This window comes from Belonocnema kinseyi, chromosome 7, assembly GCF_010883055.1.
Source record: "Belonocnema kinseyi isolate 2016_QV_RU_SX_M_011 chromosome 7, B_treatae_v1, whole genome shotgun sequence".
Lineage (NCBI taxonomy): Eukaryota > Metazoa > Arthropoda > Insecta > Hymenoptera > Cynipidae > Belonocnema > Belonocnema kinseyi.
The window spans coordinates 73746779-73764672 of record NC_046663.1 but is presented as its reverse complement, the minus strand read 5'-3'; the positions used below and the strand labels follow the sequence as shown (position 1 = coordinate 73764672).

The 17894-nt window shown below is 29.9% G+C and overlaps 2 protein-coding genes across 2 annotated transcripts in view; one reads left to right on the top strand and one right to left on the bottom strand.

Moving 5' to 3' along the window:
• The first annotated feature begins 3360 nt into the window (after positions 1-3360).
• On the top strand, positions 3361-15676 carry LOC117176257 (short/branched chain specific acyl-CoA dehydrogenase, mitochondrial). The gene is made up of 9 exons (XM_033366418.1): positions 3361-3480; positions 6940-7051; positions 8906-9006; positions 9206-9412; positions 9503-9673; positions 12019-12144; positions 12247-12429; positions 12710-12845; positions 14479-15676. The coding sequence occupies exons 1-9, from the start codon at positions 3451-3453 to the stop codon at positions 14652-14654; spliced, it is 1242 nt and encodes a 413-aa protein (XP_033222309.1). The 5' UTR covers positions 3361-3450; the 3' UTR covers positions 14655-15676.
• Positions 15677-16377: 701 nt separating this feature from the next.
• LOC117177076 overlaps positions 16378-17894 on the bottom strand; it is a 13720-nt gene continuing 12203 nt past the window's right edge. Inside the window, exons 3-8 of the mRNA XM_033367560.1 lie at positions 17686-17742; positions 17305-17361; positions 17110-17166; positions 16910-16966; positions 16704-16760; positions 16378-16616 (exon numbers count right to left, since the gene is read on the bottom strand). Of these exons, the coding sequence (XP_033223451.1) occupies positions 16573-16616; positions 16704-16760; positions 16910-16966; positions 17110-17166; positions 17305-17361; positions 17686-17742 (329 nt within the window). The 3' untranslated portion in view covers positions 16378-16572. The remainder of the gene's footprint in view (positions 16617-16703; positions 16761-16909; positions 16967-17109; positions 17167-17304; positions 17362-17685; positions 17743-17894) is intronic.

Here is a 17894-nt window from a genome sequence, read left to right as displayed (position 1 = left end):
AAGCTTTCGATACGACCTCCCATAGACTTATCATCTGTCTTTTGGAAATCTTAAAGGTTCATCCGCAAATAGTTGGGTGCATAGAGAGATTAATGCCGCTTTAGAAAACCAGATTTACTATCTCATCTGGAAAAAATAGTGTGACAACTAACAAGGTCACCTTTCCGAGAGGTGTCTTTTAGGGCGACACCATGAGCCCACTCCTCTTTTGCCTTACATTATTGCCACTATCTTTAGCACTTCGCCCTTCCGACGGGTACTTGTGCGGCAATCCTGCAGATCCAAAGTACAAGGTCACTCATATATTTTACATGGACGATCTTAAGATCTATGCTAAAAACAGAGAGCACCTGCATCTAGCTCTGGGGATTGTCGAACGATATACTAAGGAAATTGGAATGGAATTTGGGTTAGACCAATGCGCCAAGGTTTATTTGAAGCGAGATCTATAAAGAATACTCTCCGAAGCAGATACAAACGTCTCATCCGACAGATTTGGTCTTCCGAACTGTCGGCGAAGAACAAAGTATCTGCAACGAACATGCTTGCCGTCCCGGTTCTACTCTATTCATTTGGAGTAGTTCCATGGACGAAGAATGAGCTCAGATCCCTTGATATCGGAACAAGAAAGGTTATGCACAGGAACAAAAGCATGCATCTTAAGTCTTCCGTTCCGCGACTGTACATCTCACGCCGTCAAGGGGTCGCGGAATATTGAGTCTTGAATGTCTTCACAACAAGATTATTCTGGGTACAGCACATAGAGTTGCAAATGGAAGAAACCCTCTTCTTAAAATGGTCAGGAATCACGAAGAAGTGGACAAAGGAGCGTTTCTGTACAAAGCAGCGAAGGAGGCTGCTGAAACACTCGGACTTGACTTCAGTATTAGAGGTGAGCAAAATGCATCAAATCTTATCTATCTCGAGTACTCACTCCTGAAAGCCTGGATTAAGAAAGCACAAGAGAAAAACTTTCGCGAACAGCTCCTCGATGAGAGAATGTACGGTATCTTCCACAGAAATGTGAAGGATCAGTCAATGTCTTGTGAACTAAAGTTTGCTTTCCTTAAATCTCCCGGATTAAAGTCTGGTACGGAGGGTTTCATCTTTGCATGCCAAGGCAGTGTCATTTCCACCTTAACATACCGTCGCCACATTTTGAGTCAAGACATTGATGACATTGATCTCGATGATGCTCCTAGGGAAATTGAGTCAATTGTCGAGAATGGGAAGTGCCGCATATACTTCAACTTTATATTCTCGACAATTGTTTCTGTTGCTCACTCTAGGCCTGACATGGTTCTTCTTGACTTCGAGAAGCGAACCATGTTCGTTATCGAATTTTTGGCACCAGCTGACAAAAACATCATAACCAAGGAAAATGAAAAGAAAGAGAGGTATCGAGACCTTATAAGGGAGTTGCAACGGTTGTACCCGGAATATTCTGTTAAACTAATTGTCCTTATCATCGGCGCTTTTGGAGGTGCCAAGCTTTCACTTGTTAATGGCCGAAAAAGCATCCTTGCGTGTCAACAATATGCTAAAACACTTGCGGGAAAACTGCAGAAGGCGTTTGTCCTTGGGTCGCTCCGGGTTCTTAGGGTGCACGAGGCTTTTGCTGGATCGTCGTATTGATTCCTTTACAGACTGCAACCACCTATCTCACGGTCGTGAGACGTGGTTGTGGCTGAAATTTTACCGCGATTTCGCTGGGAGCGGGTGCAATTTACCAGATTATCACCCGCTCCCAGCGAAATCCTGCGGTTGTCCTAATGACAAATTTTTAATTTTATATATATATATATTAATGTACCAATTAGCCGCATTTAGGCTCAACGAAATTAGGTAAACGTATATCAAATTTTTTTAATAAGCACAGGAGAAATCCCTAGAGACATTGAAATTCCACATCTTCAATTTTAAAACGTTTAAAACGAAACTTGAATTATTTTAAACTGTAGTGTTTAAACTAAATAATTTCTAAATGTATGTGTTTAAAATATCTTAAATGTAATAATTGTAAGTAGAATATAATCGCGAATTTCGAAACGTTTCAATTTTACAATTCAAAATAAAACAAGTTTAGCGTTGAATGATTCTAAAATTCTGTTACAGAATCATTTGTATCCAAACTTAAACTGAAAATATTCAACAAGGCACAATTTCAAGATTAAACATAATAACTGTAAAAATTACGAAAGTCTTGATAATATTTTCTTCAAACTTTAGTAACTTACTAATTTTTTCTCTAAAATTCCATTTTATAAATTTCAGCTAAAAATCGTTCAAAATACACGCAATTCGACAATTTTACATAATACATAAAGTGCTTAAAATGTTATACGATTCCAAATGGAAAGTTATTTAAACGTAAGCCCTAAAAAAGCTGAAGAAAACTAAATTCCGCGATTGTAGACAAGCCATTTAAAATTACAATTTAAGTAAAACTGCAATCTCCAAAATTGAACAATTTCAAACTAAAAATGAATAAAATTGTATTCAATTTGTTCAAATTTAAAATAGAAGGGACAGAGGTTCCATTCTTTTCATTCTTTCGAATTGAATGCGAGTTCCGTATTCTGCAGAGATACGGAAAAAAGCTAAGTTTGCAATGGAAAATCAGTTAGAGAATTTGGATTAAATGAAAAATCGAATGATTTCATAGCAATCCAGGTTATCGTATTTTTCATAATTATTGTACCAATTCTCAAAATGTGACGATGTTTATGTAAAAATTTAATTTTTGTAATGCCCAGACCCTCCCATAGAGTAAGGCGTAGTTATTGAAGGGACCCCGTTTGAAACAAATAGATGATATGTTTTCGTAAACAGAAAGTTTAAAAATTGAATGCAGTTGATAACAAACTTTTACGGTTAAAAAAATTGCTTCTTAAACCAAAAATAAAGTACAGAGCAGAAATTTGGTCTGTGTAAAATTAGAAAGCGAGCAAAATCTTAACTATTTGTAAGCCTAAGCTTCTGAGTCGATTTTCTTTCTTAGTTTCCTTATACAAGTCTTTAATTACATTGTATGTTGATGAAGCTAAAATTCGTCAGAACAGCGTACGTGCAAATATACATTTATTTTTATCCGATTAACCTGGAGGCTCGTATCACAATCGAAAGTAAGCTTGATAATCCACAAATTTGGAATCAAAATCAGATAAATAGATCGACATAACAAGCTTTGTCGTCACAATAGCATTTTGGACAGTTGAAAATTAGACAAGCGTAAGATTATAATTATTATTGAGTAAAGCGACTCGATAAATTAGTTTTGATAACCGACTGTATTTCGAGGTAAATAAATCTGTTATTGCTAGATTGCGTAACGATCTGTTTCTTATTCTCCCTCTTCAGGCGTTATTCAGCAGTCGTCTTCAATAATTGTTTCAAGTGGGATCGAAAAGTTGAGTGGTATTTGATTAGAGCGCAAGACAAGCCAGCAAGATGAATTCGATCAAGAAGATTTCACCAAAAGTGAGTATTATTATTATTTTTTGTTTCATTACAATGAAATTAAAATTTTTTCAGGAATTAAATCTAGAAAATTGATGGGTGATAGGGAATTAATTATTTCTATAATAGTGTCATTAGCATACTGAGGTTAAAAATATTTCCAAAATATTTATTACTTGTGTATTCTCTTTCGGCACATTTTACAAAATTTTAATTTTATCTTTCGTGATATAAGCGGGTCATCTATAATTTTGTATTTCGGCGTAAGTTTCCGAAAATGAATTTTTAAACGGTTGAATACCTTGAATTCTTTTCAATTTATCATAAGTTCATTAGAATTCATCCTAAAATTGTTTGACTTCATCAGAAATTCTTTAAAATTCAAGCCCGACATCGGCTACGTTTGTTACCTTTTCCATGTTTTCGAGAAAGGGGAGAATTATTCTAAAATTCTTTGGAAATAAATCGTAAATTTTTTGGAATTTTTCCTAATTTATGCGCGAATTAGGTCAAAATCGTCGCCCTTTCCAATTTTCCGATCACCCTTTCATTTTCTATTCTGGCATATTTTGTCGAAGGTTAATTTTTGATTGTCGTATTTCACCTTACATTTTTTGGAATTCAGTAGACATTCCTTGGAATTCTTTAAAATTTAAGCACAAACTCGGTCACACTCGTCACCATTTCCAAGTTTCCATTGGGGTATGGGGTGGTACAGAGTATAGAGATGAAATATAATCTCCATCTGCCACAAAGATCACCGTTTAATTTTCTATTCTGGCATAGTTTACCGAGAATTCATTTTTAAACTTCTGTGAGTTTACTTTAAATTCTTTGAAATTCATTATAAATTCTTTAATTTTTTAAATTCTTTAGAATTCAAGCGCGAGTTCCACCACACTCGTCGAACTTTACAAGTTTCTGATCACCCTTTATTTCCTATTCTTACATATTTTGTCGAAAATGAATTTTTAAACTCGCTGGAGTTAGCCTAGACTTCTTTGGAATTTTTTTAAATTCCGCCGACAAAGAAATTACGTCGGCGATCAAATTTCCTGGTCAAGGACATTGAAATCTAGCATACTTTTTAACGAGACGCAACTTTTATTTCACTTGTTGCAGATTTTTTTCGCTACCCCCAATCCCTCCCACTTGAAAAACTCTAAATCGGTTTTTTTGTTTAAATTTTAGTAATATTTTTTATATTTTAAACTTATTTATATAATAAATATTTATGATTTATAATCTTTTATTGTTCGCAAAATTTTATTCGTAATATTAAACTTTTAACTAAAAATGATCGCTTAGCAGAACAAGGAAGCAAATAGAATTAGGTAATCAATCTAATCAAATTTTTTTATCAAAGTATAAATTTTATCATTTATGAACGATAATTAAATATTTTACATAAAATCCTTGGTTATTTGATAATTTTTATGTTATCAATATCATTGAAAAATTATTTCAGGATGCAAGTATATGAATGTATGTAAAAGAAAATTGACAAGAAATGAAGTTTTCAAAAAGTAATTGAAAATTTCATAATTCTTTGATTGATTGGCTTCATAATTTTTGAAACGAAAACACAAATACTAAAAATTGTACAGTAAATCTTAGAGCTATTATTTATCTGAAGTTTGATAAAAACGCTGTGAACAATTAAAAACTATCTCGAAAACTACAGTTTTCTGACAACTGATCATTTTTATCCGTCTCGTGATACAAATTATCTAACGTCGGATAGTTGTATTTAACAATTGTTTGCAACGTTTTTATCTAACCTCAGATAAATTATATCTCTATATATATATATAAATTATATCTATATAATGTAATTTTTCAGTATGTGCAATTATGATGTAATGTTTAAAATACGACATTATAAATATAAAAAATATGATATCAGGAAAAAAATTTAAAATAAAATCTGTAAATTTTAAAAAGTGGCGATTTTAAGAGAATTAATATTGTTAATCAAACATTGTTCATTTTATGGAGTTTTCGAAAAAACAGGGTCAAAGCGATTTTGCAAATCTTTTGGTTTCATTATACTTACGTGAGCATTATAGATACATTTTTGAAGTCAGTTTGAAAATCGCTTAAATATTGCCAGCATGCTTTAGAAGTTAACAATTTTTTAAGGCACGAAGCCATCAAATATCAATGAATCTCAATTAAAATTAATATTATTTATTCAAATCCAATGAGATTAAAATTTTAATAACTTATACAAAAATTGGTGAAAATAATCTCTACTCAATTTCTTAGAACAGAGTGCAATTATTTCTTCTTAATGATAAGATCCAGGAAATTTGAAATTAAAGTTGCATCGGGATAAATAATCAATTGGTATTTTCAATCAGAGTGAAAGATAAGAGCTAACGCGGCTTGGTGGAATTATGTAGATTATCGAGTATTATTTATTATATATTTACATAGACAATCTTTACCCCCCCAGGAATCAAATCTTAAAATTACATAGAACATCTGCTTTGTGTGATACGTATGCACTCATTATCACAGTCCAGGAAATGTGCATGCTTAAAATGAATATATGTTATCAATATGAGCAATAAACTCATAAAACAACGAAAATATTTTTTTCCTCCAATTTTTTTTAGATAAACATTCAGATTAAATTGCATATTTTATACCCAGAATTTTACCTGAATGAAGTATATTATTTAATTAATCAGACGAAATATATTAAATAAATAAAAAATAAATATAGGTATTTTTTTATTAAATTAAATATTTTCTTAAATCAATTTCGGAATTCAGTTTAATAAGTTTACAGGAAAAACCTTATTTTGAATAAATTCAACTTGTTGCTGCCTTATTTCAAATAACATGTATATTCAGGTGTTCCAAACGCAATATTAAATTTATGATCTGCAAAGAAACGAAATAAAAAATTAATCAGTTCTTGTTTCTTTTTATTTATCTGTCTATCTATGTATAAAACGTGTGAAAAAATTGCAGTGAAGAAAACTGTTTTGAAGTTTTAAACATTACTATGATTTACCTAGTTTCAATTTTTATGAATAAGTATGTTTTTGATAAATAGTTATTGAAACTGCTTACATTTTATTTTAAAATTTGCGCGTGTATTTCAATATTGATTATTTTTCTATGATTTTTATTCAAATTTTTACCATGTTTATAATCTCCTTATATAACGATAATTACATCCTGTCCCTACGTCAGAATGTTATTTCTAAACAGCATAATTTATTTCATTAAAAAAACTAATTGCCTTTTTCTTATTTCACAAGATCAGTACCAATATCATTTGCATTTTTTAAATCGTTTAATCATCATACGAAATGAATATTCACACAATGTTATTCTCAGTGAAATTTAAGTTTTTATCGAAATGTGATTAATTTCTCCAGATTTCTCTAATTTGATGGAGAAATTGAAATTCGCATTGTCTTCTGATAGAAGATTCTAACAATGTAAATTGATTTGTTTTTGCAGATACTACGAAAATTAATGAAGACTTCACAGATGCAGTTCACTGCATCACTTAGTCAATGTCCCGGGCCTTTGACCCATTTAACAGATGACGAAACGATGATGAGAGACATGGGTGAGAATTTACTGATATTTATCCCTAGATTATCTGAAAGACTAAATGATTTATTCATATCATTTAATTGTATCATTTGAGCATAAATAATCTGTATAATATAAATTTCTATTCACATGTGTATTTTTAGTTTCTAGTACAGACAAAATTAAAATTTCAAATTTCATTGTCCTTCAAATCAGAATTTTTCGAACGAAAAGATTAAAAACATTTCTAGCATGTATTTTTTAACGCTTGTTCGTCATTTGAGTAGACCATTTGAAAAATTCGATCACAATTACAATTTTTTTGATTATTTAAAATAGCTCATTGAAAATATTTTATGAGATTTTATAAAATCTTCAAGATTTAAAATTGTGTATGTATATATTTTTATTATTCCTATTTTATAGAAACATATAATAATTCAGCTTAAGCGAAATTCTAGTTTTAAAGGTATCAAATTTAAGAGACCTTAGAGTTCAATGAAAAAATGGGTACCCCTTTATTTTAACTGCGATAAAATCTATGTTGTGTATTCTCCTTCGGCATATTTTACCGGATTTTAGTTTTCTCTTCCTGAATATTCTTCTCTTCCGAGTGAGGAGCACCTAACCTAATTTTTACAAATGCTAAACCCTTTTACAAGAAAAAAGTTCAATCTGATTTAAAATGGAACTCCTTTAAACGTTTTTTCAAAATAGGTATTTTTATTTTGACTTCTGCTAATTATCTAAACCGTTTGAATTAAAGAAAAAAACATACATTTTGCAGATTAAAAATTTTTATGTTTAAGACAACATTAATTAAAAAAAATTTTTATTGTTATTTTTTGGGATCAAAACCAAAACAATGCGTCCTATCAAAAAAATTACTTGTCACGAATTTGTAGATCTCTGTTGAGTAAACAATATTTACGATTGAATCAAGAACTACGCGTCCTATGGAAAAATAATGCAGAAACATTTTTTAGACCTTTTCTAATTAAACAATTTTGGTCTATAGATTTTTAAAAATATCTTGTATAGTTTAACCAAAAAATGGAATTTTTAATAGCTAATAAATCATTTTTCACTATTAAAACGAAAAGAGTATCACAAAAATGTAGTTAAAAAATATAGTTATCTTAAAAATATACCTATCTTTTTATGATAAACGATATTGCTTCTTAACATTTTTTTCATATCTCGTATAGTTTTTTTCTGGAAAATGGCATTTTTGATTTCTTAACATGTATTTTCGATGCATGAAATCAGAACCGTTGGTCAAAAAATGCTAGTTAACGAATGTTTTCTTGTTTTTTTTAAACCTAAAAACGTGTTCCAAGGCTTGGTCCAATCTGATCTGTCTTGAAACGCTCCAGACTAGATACTACAGACAGACATGCGCCTTCGTAAAAAATCTTTTTTTCTAACTCAGGGGGGTCTTAAACGTTAAAATTGGATGAAAACGGGTGAAATAAAATTTTACATAAAACTAATACCTTCTCTTTAGTATGAGAACGTAAAAATGTGCTTATATAACTTAAAATACAAACATTTATTATCATATTAAAAATGTCTTTTCGAACCCATTCTATTAGTATTCTAGTTTTTTTTTTAAATTTAATTTAAGGCACTTTAACATATTGACTATAAACTGAGGAATTTAAAGAATCGCTTTAAAGAAATCGAAATCGGTGTTTAGGCCATGCCATACCCGGCTCAATTCCTACCTCACCCATATTTTTGAAAGAATTAACTGATGTGTACTATATAATTTTTTTAAAACCTTTTTTAAGTTTACGTTTACAATTGCAAACATATAATACATAATCTAAAATCATAATAAGTTAAATAGAGGTATTTTAATCTTATTTTTGTACAACTTTTTCAGTGGCGAAGCTAAGCAAGGAGAAGATAGCCCCCCTAGTGAAAAAAATGGAAAAGGAAGGCAGACTAGACGACGGTCTTGTGAAGTCCTTATTTGAAAACGGGGTTTGTAATATTTTTCGCCTTGTTTGTCTATATATTATAAAAATAAAATTTCAGGCAAAATTTAATTATATAAAATAATTATATAAAATAAAAAATTAATGTCATCTATTCCATTGCAATTTTACAGCATTTTTTCAATTTCAATTCAATGCTTTTAATTTAACGGATTTTCCTTCAATGAATACCAATTTTTCTACAGATGATGGGCATAGAAGTTCCAACGGAATATGGAGGCTCTGGCAGTAATTTTATGTCTGCAATTCTGGCAGTAGAAGAATTAGCAAAAGTGGATGGCGCTGTTGCAGCCTTTGTAGATATTCACAACACTCTAGTTAATTCATTATTTATAAAAATAGCCTCGCCCGAACAAAAAGAAAAATATTTGACGAGATTAGCTCAAACAGACGTAAGTTGTAATGATAATACAGTTAGAATATTAAAATCTGGTTTATAATAATGGCAAGAATAAACGTTTATACTAGATTTGTTTCCTCAGGTTGGAAGTTTTTGTCTAACGGAACCTAGTGCAGGATCTGATGCTTTTTCTCTTAAGACTGTTGCAAAGAAAGATGGTAGTGATTATATAATTAATGGATCCAAAATGTGGATCTCAAATTCTGATATCGCTGGAATTTTTATAGTCTTTGCTAATGCCAATCCTGCTGATGTGAGTATCTTTTTCATAATTAATGTCAGGTTTCTTTATTGTTTTTGTTCAGGAAGCGTCTATTAATTTCTTAAGGTTTTTTTGGGGGGGGAGGGGGGGTCCAAAACACTTATCACTTAAGTAAGTTTTTTTTTATTTTTTATCATGTGATATTTCATATTACATACGTCTCTTCGCATTGAATCGGTTTCTAAAATTTAAACAACAAATTCTGCAAGACAGTAAATTTTTTACGTGCATACCTAGGAATCTTTCAAATTGATCTTTATCTTCGAAATCCCATTCAAATCCCCTAGAATCCCCTAAAATCCTGTTACTTTTTTTTTAAATACGAGATGCTATGAAATAGTATAACGGACATTCCCGAAATCTTTTTTCAGACATAATAACAAAACAATTAGATTCTGCTAAATAAAAATGTTATGTATGTGCGCAATTTTGAGGTTACGATTGGTTTTCATCTCTCTCCCATTCCGATAATGTAGGTCTATGCCGTACCTCTGATGTCGGTAGCCACTTAGAAATTATTATTTATTTATTAAATAAACTTTTTTAATAGTCTGCAAACAGGGTTAGTTCTGGGACATTACATTTTTTGCTTGTCCCAAGTTTTCGGCCAAAAATTTAGTAATATCAATTTTTTGAAATTATTCCACAAATGAAGAGTTCGGGGACGCCCATTAGCATGTTCGCTATCATTCCCAAAATTTTCTATAAAAAATCTTTATTATTGAGGAAAAAAGCCGGGGAACCTAAATCTCGTAAAATCGATAATTCTCTAAGTGTCACATTTAGTCTAGGGGCTAGGAGGGGGTTTCGTGGCCGATGGAGGATCCATGGAACACCAACGCTTCCTACACGTATTTTGACCTCCTGAATCCGAATTTGCAAGGTGCAAGCCAAGCCAGCCCGCGGCGACTGGCGCTAAACCATGATTTTTTTTCATTGATTTGACCATATCTCTGGTTCTAATTAAGGATTTTCAAATTTGAAAAAGCATTGCATTCGTTATTAAATTACGAATTGATTGATCCGCGTCCAGTGATTGTCACCTGTATACGAAAAAAGGTGACGCCGTTTAAACAATTGATTTCCGCAAATCCACTCGATTTTTTATCAGTTAATTAAGGATTTCTTTGTTTTTAATCGGTATTTCTGAAATTTTCAAAACTGTAGTATTCTCAATAAAATGGGGAACGCGTCGGTACTTCGCCAGTATCCGTGGCTTAATTAAGAAAAATTCTTTGATAAATAAGGAAACATTTGATATGCCACTCGCATGCTCAAAATCCATAGCAAAAAACTTGTGAATGTTTAAACAATTAATTTGTTAAAACTTCTGAAAATCGCCGCGCACGAGTAAACACCTTGCAAATTCGGATTCAGGAGGTCAAAATACGTGTAGGAAGATTTGGTGTTCCATGGGATCTCCATCGGCCACAAAACCCCCCCTGGCCCCTAGACTTAAGTCGTTTGAAATCTTTCTTAACTCTATAAAATCTCATTGAGTTCTGTAAAAAATGGATAATTATTTGAAAGAATCTATATTATCATCAGAAAATAACAGAAATTCTTAACGTCTTTTCAGACTAGAAGGATCTTTGAATTAAAAAATTTTTTAATTAATTTTTTTCTGAAAAAAGATCTTCATATCTCCATCTCGTCTAAAAAGAGATTAAGAACTTCTGCTATTTTCTGCTGATAATACGGATTCCTTGAAAAATTTGACTTGTAACACCTTGCAAAATAATGCGCGTATTTCTGGGAAAAAACACATTTTAATAATTCTTTTTAATACCTTATATTTTTTCAATATTTTAAAATGTCTCAAAATTTCTTGAAATTCTTTTAAAACACTGGAAATCTTTGTAATCTTGTAAAATCGTTTGAAATCTTTTAAAATCTCGTTTACAGTGAAAATAATTTATAACTTGTCATATATTCAGTGAAAAATATAAAATATTACGTAAAAGGAGGGAAGGGAGGGGGTCAAAAGTTAAAAAAATCCTTACAATGGGAGGGTAGCGGGTTTAAAATTTCAATAATCATCCTTAGTAAAGTGTTCAAAAAAATGTCAGGTTTCGAATTTCTGCCTTAGTGCAGCCATAAATTAGGGTCCACAAAAAACTGGCAAAGTAGTTTAATTAAAAATTCAAAAGAAAAAAACCTTTGCTATATTATTTTGGAATGCATTGAGACATAAACATTTCGAAAAACCAAAACTTGACATTTTTTGGACATCCCTAATCCTTACGTAATTAATTAACGTTCACTTAAGAATCGCTACATTTAAATCATTTTCTAAAAACAATTAAATTGTAATTTCACAAATACTATTATATTAGGGCTATCGAGGAATTACTGCTTTCATCATGGATAGGAATTCACCAGGAGTTACAGTAGCTAAACCAGAGGATAAATTGGGTATTAAGGCTTCCGGAACTTGTATGATTCATTTTGAGAATGTCAGGGTAAGAAAAAATACTTCTGTCAAAGATTTAATTTTTTCGATCTAGTTCAGTGTAAAAAATTGCATTGTTTAAATGAATTTATTAATTTTTTTCAATGCTTAGGTCCCTGAGACTAACATATTAGGAGAATTTGGAAAGGGATATAAATATGCAGCTGGATTTTTGAACGAGGGCCGAATTGGAATTGGAGCCCAAATGATCGGAATTGCCCAAGGTTGTCTGGATGCGACCATTCCTTACACTCTGGAGAGAAAACAATTTGGAAAAGATGTCTTCTCATTCCAGGTTCGAGTAGTTAACAAATAATAATACATTTTTTACCGAATGGGGAATCGACTAGTTCCCCACTTGGTTGACATATTATGATTCCCAACGCCGTGGACAAAATGCGATTTTACCTATTTCTCGTTATTCAAAACTCGCTTTCTTCCGCGTTTTTGGGGAAAAGTAAGTTTTATTACATAGATTCATCATCAATCGTGGAATCGATCACTTTTACTGTTTTGCGCCAGGGTCCCAAAATCGCATTTTCTCAAAAATGAACAAAAATTCTGTATTTTTCCAGGCTATGCAACATCAAATTGCTCAAGTCGTGACGGAATTAGAATGCGCCAGATTATTGGTTTACAATGCTGCAAGACTAGTTGAAAACAAGCAAGATGTTATGAAAGAAGCTGCCATGGCAAAATTATGGGCCTCAGGTATGAGTCGTACAATTTTATCTATATTTCTTATTTTCATTTTTTATTTTGTGTAATCAATATCGATTAAAAAAGGTATGTATGATCATATTAAAAATGTCTTTCTTAACACAGTATTCCATTTCAATTTCTCGGTTTTCTATCTAGAATCTGTTAAGTTGAGCTAGTACTCACATTTTTAACGCTTTCATAACATGTTACTTATCCATTGTAATTTATTCTCAACTTATTATTCATTCTTGTTTTCTAATTTTTTACACTTAAATCAAAACCTTCATTAACTCCAACAAAAATTATATTATTTGCTACTACATCCAAATATACGATCTATTTTAAAAGTCTTCCGACTTCAAATTATTCAAAAATCATTTTTGATCCAATAAAAAAAATTTCGAAAAATATCACAGTTAAATTTTTTATTTTTTTTTTATATGATACCAATACAAAATTTTTGATCTAATAACGAGCGAATTTTAAAATGTGTTTAATTTTCATTTTATTCAGCCAAAAAACTATTTTTTGTACATTTGTTAAATATTTGAATGTAAAATTGTTAAGTTTGTAATATTTATCTTGAAAATTAGCCAATTCTGTACATTGCCAATTAATAGTTGTTAAATTTTGGACGTTTTTGAAAAATATATAATTTGAAATTATAACTTTGAATGCTTTTATTTAAAAATCCTCTTAATTTAGGGATTCACAGTACAACAACTCCAATTGTCAAACTTGAAACTGTGCAGTTTTGTTCACTAAACAATATTGAAAGTTTTTAATTTTATTTGATTTAAGTTTTATCCTGTAAGTTAACATTTTTTACAATTACATTTTTTCAATATTATGAAAAGAAATAAAATGAAATCAAATTCGATCTAATCCGATCTAATCCATCCAATCCAGTTCAATATTATCCGATCTGGCCAGATCCAATCCAATCCAATTCAGTTTAAACTAGTCTAGTCCAATCTGATCTGATCCAACCAGATCCGATCCCGGATCGTATTTAATCCAATCCATTCTAATCTAATCTAATACAATACACTTCAATCCAATCCAAACCAATTCAATACAATACAATTTAATTAACTTCAATTTCAATTTAATTTCATTGAACTTGTTTTTTAATCATTAAATTTGAAAAATTTAATAGTTTTATAATTCCAGTTAGATAGTGATATAGCGCGCAATGAAAAGTCTTCAATTGTTTTAATTATTCTGTTCAAATCCATTTCAATTTTTTAGTTGCACGTCTTTAATCGTTGCAAATTTGTAAATTATCTGGGAATCTTCTTTAAATTATCTGAGGATTTTAAATTTAAGATTTTCCAATTTAAGCATTCCAATTTCCACATTCACAAAATTAAAAAAAGTTAAATGAAATATTTTTTACATTTCACATTATTAAAATTTGGAAGGTTTATAATTGTTACAATTGTTGAATTTTTACCTTTAAATTGAAAAATGGTTATATTTTTAAGTTGTTATGTTTTAAGTACATTCAATACTTGTATTTTTCAAGTAAATAATACTTGCTATTTAACAATAGTATGTTTAAAAATATTTTCTTTTGTAAAACAAACGAATTATATTCTACTTTTAAATTATTGTTGATTGTTAAAAATTATTTTTACAGAAACGGCTCTAAAAGTGACAGCAAAATGTATAGATTTTATGGGCGGAGTTGGATTCACAACATCTTTCCCTCAGGAAAAATTCTTCAGAGATTGTAAAATTGGAACAATCTACGAAGGCACGAGTAATATGCAACTTTCAACTATTGCAAAATGTATTCGAAAACATTATTCTTAATTAATTTCCAATTAATATTGACAACCTTCTTAAAGAAGGATTAGAAAATTTCAGTTTACCCATCAAATGAAAGTATTATTATTAAACAATCGCAGACATCGTATCACCAAATTAATTTCTCACATAATTATAAAACGTCGGATGTAATTTTTTATTTTCTACAATTTATTCATATAATATAGAACTGTTAATATTCTTATCGCGTTAACTTTTATATCTGAGAGCATCTCAAATACTTTTAATAGACCCATGTATATAATTTGCATTTATAATTTTATCCAAGTTTTATTATAATCTGTCCAAGGATAAGAATATCGTTAAAATTTGTTATCGTTCAATATCTGTTTCTTCACGCGTGTATAATTTGAAACGTTATTTATCTCAATTTGAAAGCGTGATTCTGTAATGCAACTGTGAAATTTATTGTAAAAACAGACAAACCCTGATCATTCGAAGCCTCGATAATGATAAGAGAATGAACTGTAAATGCGAGACTTTCAAGTAGATGTCTTCCAAAATATTCTACATATTGTACAGTTAAAAAATCACATTTCATTCATTTACCGTCCGTTAAAAATATATTAGAGAATAAATCAATTATTTAGCTTCTATTCAAACTGTTTCTATCTTCTAATATTATTTGTGATTCTTATAGTATCTTTTTCTTTATGGACATATTTTTATATGAATACTATGTGTTTTTATATGTTTGTATTTGTAATAATTTTAGATCTTAGAATTATTATTAGGCGATTAACGAAATATTTTAGGTCATGATAAATAAAGTTTGACATTTTATAATAGTTTGCGCATTATTTAATAAGAAACGCTTTTTTATAATAAAGAAGCTGTAATTTTCTCTTTCGGAGGATGCAAATGTCATAAATATATACTTTTGAATTAACGTAATAATTCATGGTTTTTATCATAAAAAACGGCAGTTCCTCTTTTCAGGATCGTGTAATTGTCAAAAATAATTTCACTTCGAATAACTATAATAATAAATGCTTTTTTATTGTATAGTCTGTTACTTGATCTTTCGGAGCGTGTGTGTAATTGTCAAAGATAATTTTATTTCAGATTAATATGACCCTAAATGTTGGTTTATAAAAAAATACCTGCAAGATTTTTTGGAGAAAAGTTTTAAATAATTATTGCATTAGACAAAATATAAAATATTGTGTAACGTATCATTTTTACGAATTGTAATTACAAATATTCAAATATATTCATATAATTATATGTAATTTAATAATTAAATTTTTCCTGTGAAAATGTACTACAATACAAGTAAACAAGGAATATTACTAGAAAAAAAGATAATATTTTCGAATTTGAGAAAAATTTCTTATTTATATAGAAAAAAATTTCCCTATGCAGTGCTAGAAATTTTTCCCAATAAATTTTTTGTAAAATTACTCTTCAAATTGAACATTTTTCTAAATAGCATGGGGTTTCCTTATTTCCAAACTGATGTGAAAATTTTCCAAAGTAAAATAGAATATTTCCTATTGAAGTTAGAATTTTTCTGAGTATAAATTGAGAAAATTTCCCAAATATTGAAGGAAGTTTTCATTTGTAAATATGTAAGTTCCCAAAGTATGGGGAAAATTTCCAACTATTTTAGGAAAATAATTTTTCCTACCCAGTTGAAAATTTTTCGGTTAAAATTAGTGGGAAAATTAATGAAATTTTTTAAGTGCACATATATATTCTTTATCATTCGAAGGCTCAAAGTCGCAGTGTCAGCAGTATATACAAAAACGACTACAAATATAAATATTCTAAACTATAAGCAAATAGTAGACTTAGAGTTATATCTATGAATATATTCTCATAAACTAAAAAATATCTTTAACAAATACGTGGTAATACATTCTGAATTAAATTTATGTTCCGGAGTGGACCTTTATTTCGCTTACGTCGTACCCGCGTTAGTTTCTTCACTAGGGGTGTTTTCCTCTGTAAAAAACAAAATATTGAAAATAATGAAATAGTTAGGGAGTTAAGTTCATCTCTCCAACGGCTCATTAACAACAATAACAATACCTTTTTTTGGTGAATTTGCAGGCAGTTCTGTTGGATTTTGAATCTGACTATTATCATCTGAAAAATAATAAAAAATATTTCAAATAGAAGATAAATTTTCATAATAGCAGGTCGATAATAGGAAAAAATTGTATTCCCTGAGGAAAGTGAAGAAGTAACCCCATATCCCAAGCATTTTTAATGGGGTTTGACAAAAATAAGAATACCTTTTTTATCTGAATTTTGAGACAATTCTGGTGAATTTGGGGTCTCAGCAATATTCTCTGAAAAATAACAAAAAATAATTTTAAAAAACAAATAAAATTTTGTAATAGAAGATCCATAATAGAGATTTTTTTATATCCCCTAGGAAAACTAATTAATTCACCCCATCTCCAAATCGCTTCAATGTCAACAATATTAATACCTTTTTTGGTTGAATCTTGTATCAATGCTGCTGGATTTTGCATCTCATTTTTATCATCTGAAAAATATCAAAATATAATTAAAATAGAAGATAAAATCTCAGAATAGTAGATTCATAATAGAAATAGTTTTTGATCTGTGAGGGAAATTAGTTAACTTCATCTATCCAAAGGTTCATTAACAACAATAACAATACCTTTTTTTAGTGAATTTTGAGACAATGATGTTGGATTTTGAATCTGAGTATTATCATCTGAAAAATAATAAAAAATATTTAAAATAGAAGATAAATGTTCATATCAGGTCGATAATAGGAAAAAATTGTATTCTCTGGGGAAAGTGAACACTGTTAGAAAAATCTGTACTAGATTTAGTATACACATAACGGAAGAAATAAGTCAAAACATGAAATTAACTTTAATATACTTGCGTACAGTAAATTACTAAATTTAATTTCATGTTGTGCATTCTTGCTTCCGCTACATGTATACTAAATCTAGTACAGATTTTTAAAACAGTGAAGAATTTACCTTATCTCCCAAACGTTTTTCATGGGGTTTAATAAAAACAACAATACCTTTTTTGACTGTATTTTGAGACAATGCTGGTGGATTTTTGATCTTAGTATTATCATCTGAAAAATAATGAAAAATTATTCAAATAGAATATAAAATCTGATAATAGTGTAATGGTTGACCCTTTTGGACTTCTCCCACTTACAAATCCGGGCTATAAATGTAGCGCGTTGGCCCAGCGCAAGTTGAGTTCTTTCTAATCTCGCATCCT

Bases quoted from the DNA above. Each gene is read 5' to 3' on its own strand.
- LOC117176257 (XM_033366418.1), top strand. From the start codon at position 3,451: ATGAATTCGATCAAGAAGATTTCACCAAAA. The intron at 7,052-8,905 runs GTGAGAATTTAC...CAACTTTTTCAG, and splicing joins AACGATGATGAGAGACATGG to TGGCGAAGCTAAGCAAGGAG. The intron at 12,430-12,709 runs GTTCGAGTAGTT...GTATTTTTCCAG, and splicing joins AAGATGTCTTCTCATTCCAG to GCTATGCAACATCAAATTGC.